Source organism: Helianthus annuus, chromosome 17 (genome assembly GCF_002127325.2).
Source record: "Helianthus annuus cultivar XRQ/B chromosome 17, HanXRQr2.0-SUNRISE, whole genome shotgun sequence".
Lineage (NCBI taxonomy): Eukaryota > Viridiplantae > Streptophyta > Magnoliopsida > Asterales > Asteraceae > Helianthus > Helianthus annuus.
Genome location: NC_035449.2, coordinates 73,071,225 through 73,078,377, shown reverse-complemented (window position 1 = coordinate 73,078,377; position 7,153 = coordinate 73,071,225). Strand labels below are relative to the sequence as shown.

Sequence of the window (7,153 nt, the reverse complement as noted above, 5' to 3'; positions counted from 1 at the left end):
GATTCGAGTGCTTGGCGCGACGAGTTTTGCCTTTTGGATTCGTGTATTGAGTGTTGCGATGCGATAGAGTTCTCATTAATCCCAACTACTATATCTAGCATACAATCACTATAATTATCTTGCGTTTAGCGTTTGCAATTCGATTGCGATAGTGTTTCAATTGTGTTTCGATTAATCACCACAGTACAAACATAATTAAACATGCACAAGTAACACATAAATAGCACACACACGTAAAACAATATCCAGAACACATAATTCAGGTTGCGAATGCGATTGCGATAAGCGAAAGCGATAAAACACATGCGATAATTAGCGAATAAACTTCGATTATTAACAAGTACTCCACATAATACAATTAAAGCGACAAATAAAATACACTATCTACAAGTCAAAGAAGTTAAAACAGGAATTGAGCAAGAAGTGACAGATCGCAATTAGCAATCTTTTCTTCCTTTGACTTTAATCTTGAATTTGACTTTGACTTTCGAAACACGGGGTGTTACACCTTCTTTGTTGACGCCTCTTTGACTGAGTACGAATCATACACTCTTTGACTTCTTTAGTTTTTTTCTCGTCTTTTTTATCTTGACTCCTACTTTATCCACAACCACTCCATATTATGAAAACCTGCAAATGACAATTTAATTTGATTATTTAACTATTCCTATTAGATTTGCTATATAAACAATGCAAATACAAGGATATATATATATGAAAGAGTAAATTATTTTTTGATTCCTTTGTGTTTTAGTGGTTTTAACCACTTTAGTCTAAATTAAAAAAGTTTAATGCTTTGATTCCCTAATCGCTCATTTTATAACGTTTTGAGTCGCTGTGTTTGATTTGTCATAACGTTTTGAGTCCAAAATCAAAGTACAAGTGTTAGAAAATTGGACTCAATTCGTTATAAAATGAGCGATTAGTGACTCAGTACATTAAATTTTTTGATTTTGAATTCAAGTGATTAAAATCAATAAAATACGGGGACTCAAAAAGTGATTTACTCTATGTAAAAATTGTAGTTGTTAGGTAACATCAGTAAAATTAGGACATTCTAATACTTTATTTTATGTCTAAACAAGTGTATTTTATTAAGTGACATTTATAATTGATAATACATTTTATGACCATAACACGAAATATAAAGAAAAGAATCAAAGATATTCTTTTATTAATAATATGTAAATAAAAATCAAAATTATAGTTACGAACTAATATTGCACTAATCTTTCCTGGTCATGTGGGTACACATTGGTTTCAGTGGCTTAAAACCCGTTTGTGGACGTGCTAAAACACAATAAAATGACTATAATACATACGCGCACACACATACATATACAAAGTTAACGAAGATTCTATGTTACACTGATTTTCCAACATTACAAACCTGAAAGGAAAGAAAGGGAAAAATCATTTTTAACCCGAAGATGAAGCTAGACAAGTCTTTTCTTCCAAGTGGTCTCTCCCCTAACAATTTCTTCACATTTTGACTCACCTTTGACTTGTAGGAGGTGTGTGTATCTATTGTTTCTTACATTTGGTAATTCGTCTCCTTGAGTATTCACATTCATATGTATATTCTCTTGATATCCATTTTCAATGATTCCGACTTCTCCAAGTTCACTAATAGACTGAACCACGTCTGAGTTCTTGCATTCACTTCGGTATTCTAGTATGATCTTTGATAACTGATAATTATTTAAGCATTCATCTGGGATCGCCTGTAAGGATTTAAATAACACGTCTTTTTACTCGTTTATTGGAAATTGAAGGATAATAATCTATATATGAGAATACTGTCCTAAAGTCAAATTGATGCATATTAGTAGGTAGCAACTTGTGTGGGTGGCCTTTGGGAACTTAATTGTTAAGTGGAAATTAACAAAGTAAGTAATATCCTTAGCAGAAAAGGCACTATTGATGGAAGGTTAGTACTAGTGGTTAGTGTTGCAAAAGTTAATAATAACGGGTTAGGTTAAAGTAGAGTTACTATTAATCTGGTTTATACTTCTCATTAACCATTAGACCACACGGTGTGGGCGTGGAGGAGCGGCGTTTATGCCCTTCCATGCCACACACACCACACCCGTCCCCCGCGTTGTCAACAGTGTTGTTTCAAGCCCTTGACAAATCCCACCGGCGTTGTGTTTATGACGTGGTGTGCATTGGTTGCCGTTGGACCCCAATGACATTAAAAAGGAAAAAGATTTTTTATTTTAAAAAATCAATCACCCCACCTATATAAAAAAACTCACCATTTCACCACTTTCGAAAAGCTCGCTAAAATGGGTACGAGTACCTTTAGCGGGACAATCGTCCTCTAAAAGGTTCAAAAGTTGTTTCTCCACTAGTCTCTTGGATGCTCGTACCGATTTTGAGATCAACTTAAACGACGATGATTTTGAAGCCGAACGACCACCGGGAAGAAATAAGTAAAAAAATGGGCCAAAAAATCATCCACTACGAGTGATGAAAAAAAACCCCGCTTTGACCAGCATCCAAGAAGAAATCCACGTGTTCAACAACATCCAACAAGAAAGAAACACTAAAAAAATAAAGGCTTTTAGCCTTTACGAAGAAAAGTAAAAGCAAACGGATATGAAAATACTCGCTATGAAGATCGATCACCTTGAACGCGAAGAACGGGAAACATATATGAAACTAAAAAAGAAATCATTAATAAATATCGTACCTAATTTCGGTTATTTTAGATTATGTTTTTATTTTCGTTTTTTAAGTTTTAATAATATAATCGGTTTTTTTTAGTAATGTAACCTTTTTTTAATCTAAATTTTGTAAGTGTTTTTATTATTTATATTAGTAATAATGTTATTTTTTTAAATTAATAGATAATATGTAATTATTAAATAAAACTAATAAAAAAATATGTGTCACATGTCGGATAACGCCCCTCTTTCACCCTCCCTTTTTCCACCACGCCACTTTTCTGACGTGCACTAACGTGATGTCCACATGTTGAATAATGCTCATTCTTCATGTCTATCCACACCCTGTGGTCTTAGTCACCTTAGGTGCTGTTTGTTTTTTCTACAGGAAAAAGTCTGCAGTCTGCAGTCTGCGGACCACATCTGCAGGCATCTGCAGGAGAAGAGGTGGACCAAAGGTCTGTAGTCTGCAAGAAGAAGAGGGTTCGTTTTTTTTCTACATAAACCTCTTCATACACACATTACACACACAACACACACACACACACCAGACTATTCTCTCTCTGCTTTCACCACCGCCACCACCGTCACCACCGCCACCACTACACCACCGCCACCACCGTCACCACTACACCACCGCCACCACCACCGTCACCACTACACCACAGCCACCACCGTCACCACTACACCGCCACCACCGTCACCACTACACCACAACCACCACCGTCACCACTACACCACCGCCACCACCGTCACCATACACCACAGCCACCACCGTCACTATACACCACACCGATCGATGATGATGATGATGTAACAGATCGATGATGATGATGATGATGTAACAGATGTGATCGATTAGGGGGTTTTGTTTCCGATTGATTTGGGGGTTTTCTTTCCGATCGATTTGGGGGGTTTGTTTGCCATCGATGATGATGATGATAACGGATGTGATCGATTTGGGGGGTTTTGTTTCAGATCGATTTGGGGGTTTTGTTTGCCATCGATGATGATGATAACAGATGATGACGATGATGGTTTCGGAGCAGGGGTGTCGGAGGTGGAGGTGGTGGCGGAGCAGAGGTGGTGGCGGAGCAGGGGTGTGCCAAGAAGAGGTAAACGTCTGCGCCAAGAAGACTCGGGTCCATGTCTGTGCCAAGAAGAGGTCTCGCATACCTTTTTAATGAAAGGTCTGCGATAAAACAAACAAGCTGCAGACATCAAACGTCTGCGCGCAGACACAGACATAAGTGGCCAAAAGTGCTTCTGGCCAAAAAACAAACACCACCTTAGTGTTGCATCACCATCATATACCCCCTCATTTAATCTATGTTATACTCATCATTCACCATTTTCTTCAATCTTTTAATACAAGTTATATTTATTAATTATAGAACAAGTACTTACTAAATAAAAAATAAAGTAAAATAATAAATACCGATTTCATTATCCTTCGACATGTCGATCCAAACACGTAATAAAGCCACTTACGAGAACAAAAAAATACTTTATTATATATACAATGAAGTTTGCCTTTTAATTTATATATCTATACTATTTTTTATACATATGAGGATGTCACATATATAATTTTAAAAATATATAGTACAAATTTTTAAAACATATAATTGGCTATTAAACCAAATTTTCACACGATGTTTAAATGGTCTTTAATTTTTTTATACATTAATATTTTTCTTTACACCTTAGTTTGGAAAAAAAAATAATAAAAATAAAAAACAAAAACCATCGCACGGGCACCCTTTTAGAGTATGTGTGGATCTTTAATAAAATCGTTAACCGTTAGGTAGCGTTTGGTATGAAGGAATGAAAGGTGGAATGGAATTGATCATTCTGATGGAATGAAAATAAACATGTTTGGTTATCATTGGTAATGGAATGGAGCATTCCAAGGGAATGTAACTCCTTCCAAATATAACAATTTCCATTCCTTGGTATGTAGGTGTTTTTTTCCATTCCTTCAAGGAATGGAAAGAAATATGTTGTTATTATTATTATTATACATTTATTTGTATTTATATTTATATTTATATTTATTAATATTCATACTAATATTAATATATAAGAAAAATCTATTATTAATTTTTTATCATTAATATATTATTATTATTATTATTAATATTATTATTAATATTATTATTATTGAGTCAATTATATTTTTTGTCGCTTTAATACAGTTGTGTTTACTTCATTTTTTTTTGTTTATCAAATTGTACAAAGTAATGATTCATTTTATTCATATATGAGTAACCAAACATCACAATGGAATGGAATGATCCATTTCATTCCGTTGTCCATTCCATTACCTCGTCCATTCCATTCTCTCATCTATTCCATTACCCCATACCAAACAGACCCTTAAGATAAATTAAATTCTCCTTCCGAATCAATTTCAAAGATTCATTTTTCAACTGTTACCTCAAGCATCCAATCAACGTACGTCTTGTTGCTGACGCAGTTGTTCATATCCATGTCTTTTCTCTTGGGCTGCAAATAAATTATCAAAAAGTGGTTTAGGATTGCATAACGTACATATATATAAGCCTATAGATTGGGTGTCCACACTTTTGATCACCTAAAAGATGGCAAAAATGAGGTGTTTAATTACCTGCAAACCTGATATTACATATCTTGCATTATCATCAATCTTGCATAGTTTTTTAGGGTGATCTTGTATGATGGCTTGTTTTTCAATGAATGAGTGTGAGATTTCTGCCCTTACTTCATCTGGCATTTTCCATACCCGTCGCGTCTTCTGGTTCACCATCGCCCATGTGCTGTACATGTTATACTTATAACAACAATATTAGCAACAAAAAAGTGGCAAAAGTTATGCAGGAACTTGCCTTGTTGCTCTAGCAAAAACCTTGCCCGTGTCGGCCCATTTGATCTCCCAATCTCGTCGCATTCCGTTTTTTCCTGATGATCCAACCCATGTGTCTATATCCACTTGGTCTCCCCTATTAGAAACCATTAGTTTTAGTCTTTCTGTATAGTTTCTTAATGAGCATCGGCGTAATAACTTACGGGTTCGGATACTCATCAATTTGAAGTTCCATTCTTGAAACAACCCATCTGAGATCATTCTTGATCATACGACGAGTCGCACCAGATTCATTGGCGTAGACCCAAAACAGCCTTACGTAATTCCATGAAGCTTCCTGCGAGTTTGTTTACATATACTTAATTCGAAATTTAAGATATTAACAATAATATCGGAAAATTACCAAAATAATCTTGGTTGACTAAAAGTTTTCATAAATAAATAGAAAGTGAACTAAGCCTACAAATGCACGTGGTAATTAGTCAACAAACCAAAAGTGTAGGCTAAATCCTAGACGTCGGCGGTTTGTAAGCGGAAATGAGGACAAAGGAGTGAGGACGGACTACTTTCATGATGGCTAAATTTTCTATATTTATTATTAAAAACTTTTGATGAACTAAGACTATTTTGGATGGCAGCACAGTTTGTTGCTCGTCTACCTGCTATATCCTTATGTAATTTGCCCTGATGATTGGAATGAAATAAAAATGCTAATTTAATATTAAAAAAAAAAATTAGAAGCAAACGTGAGAGATAGATTTGAACCTCAAGAAAGTTAAAAATGCTTTGAATGGTGATGTTTTTGGTTTCAGCTTCATAAGACCGAACATTGAATCTTTGTCTATACCCGTAACCATCTAAGATGATATTACGCACATCGAGAGGGGCGACCGACATGGTGGTGCTTCTCCGGCTAAGCTTAATGGCAGGGAATGAAACTCTATTGATCTTAAAGCTGCAAAGCCTATGCGAGAAATCAATGCCGCTATCTTTTGTCAACGAGATTGGTTTGGGACATGAGACGTAGGAGAGGAGAAAAGAAGCCATTCTAGAATGAGGAAGTCAATTTGGAATGAAGAATAAGTAGTTTAGAAGGGTTTTTATAGAAACTAGTTGTTTACCATGCGCGCGCGTTGCGACGCGCTAAACCAAATCGTTCTATAAGAATGACAAAACATGTCAAATAACAAAAAGTAACTCAAACTAAAACGTCACGTATTTTTCGGTACCGGTTCGGCACCGGTATTCACCGATTTTTACCCTCAAATACAACCCCCGCCCAAGGGGCCACGCCGAAACCCAAGCCCACCCGGGGTGGTGACTTGGGCGTTTGTACCCAACCCACGACACAACCCCAGCCCCATGCCCCATATTCTAATATTTCCTAGATTTTTTTAAACACATAGCCGTTGGCAAACGGCTAGCACAAACGGCTACTTGTCTTGGCCAATGAGATCCCGCCATGTCATCTTGATAGCCTCGCCCAACGCTTGGGCTGAAACCCCCCGCCTAAGTGGCCACGCCGAAACCCAAGCCCACCTGGGGTAGTGACTTGGGCGTTTGTACCCAACCCACGCCACAACCCCCGCCCCATACCCCATATTCTAATATTTCCTAGATCTTTTTTTTAAACACATAG

The 7,153-nt window shown here is 36.5% G+C and overlaps 1 protein-coding gene across 2 annotated transcripts; it reads right to left on the bottom strand.

The window, feature by feature from the left end:
* Nucleotides 1–565: 565 nt before the first annotated feature.
* Nucleotides 566–6,535, bottom strand: LOC110869962 (palmitoyl-acyl carrier protein thioesterase, chloroplastic). Of its 2 annotated transcripts, XM_035986570.1 has the most exons (7): nucleotides 6,280–6,535; nucleotides 5,718–5,851; nucleotides 5,537–5,650; nucleotides 5,299–5,467; nucleotides 5,109–5,177; nucleotides 1,391–1,724; nucleotides 566–630 (listed from the first exon to the last, which is right to left on the bottom strand). In XM_035986570.1, the coding sequence occupies exons 1-6, from the start codon at nucleotides 6,409–6,411 to the stop codon at nucleotides 1,437–1,439; spliced, it is 906 nt and encodes a 301-aa protein (XP_035842463.1). In that variant the 5' UTR covers nucleotides 6,412–6,535; the 3' UTR covers nucleotides 566–630; nucleotides 1,391–1,436. The 2 variants fall into 2 exon arrangements, with proteins under 2 accessions (XP_035842463.1, XP_021974856.2); XM_022119164.2 differs by lacking the exon at nucleotides 566–630 and having other exon boundaries at nucleotides 1,285–1,724.
* Between the last annotated feature and the right edge of the window lie 618 nt (nucleotides 6,536–7,153).

Excerpts from the sequence above, each read along its gene's own strand:
- LOC110869962 (XM_035986570.1), bottom strand. The coding sequence starts at position 6,411 with ATGTCGGTCGCCCCTCTCGATGTGCGTAATATCATCTTAGATGGTTAC. Across the intron at positions 5,651-5,717 it reads ATTGATGAGTATCCGAACCC|GGGAGACCAAGTGGATATAG; the intron begins GTAAGTTATTAC and ends GGTTTCTAATAG. Across the intron at positions 5,468-5,536 it reads GTTTTTGCTAGAGCAACAAG|CACATGGGCGATGGTGAACC; the intron begins GCAAGTTCCTGC and ends TAACATGTACAG.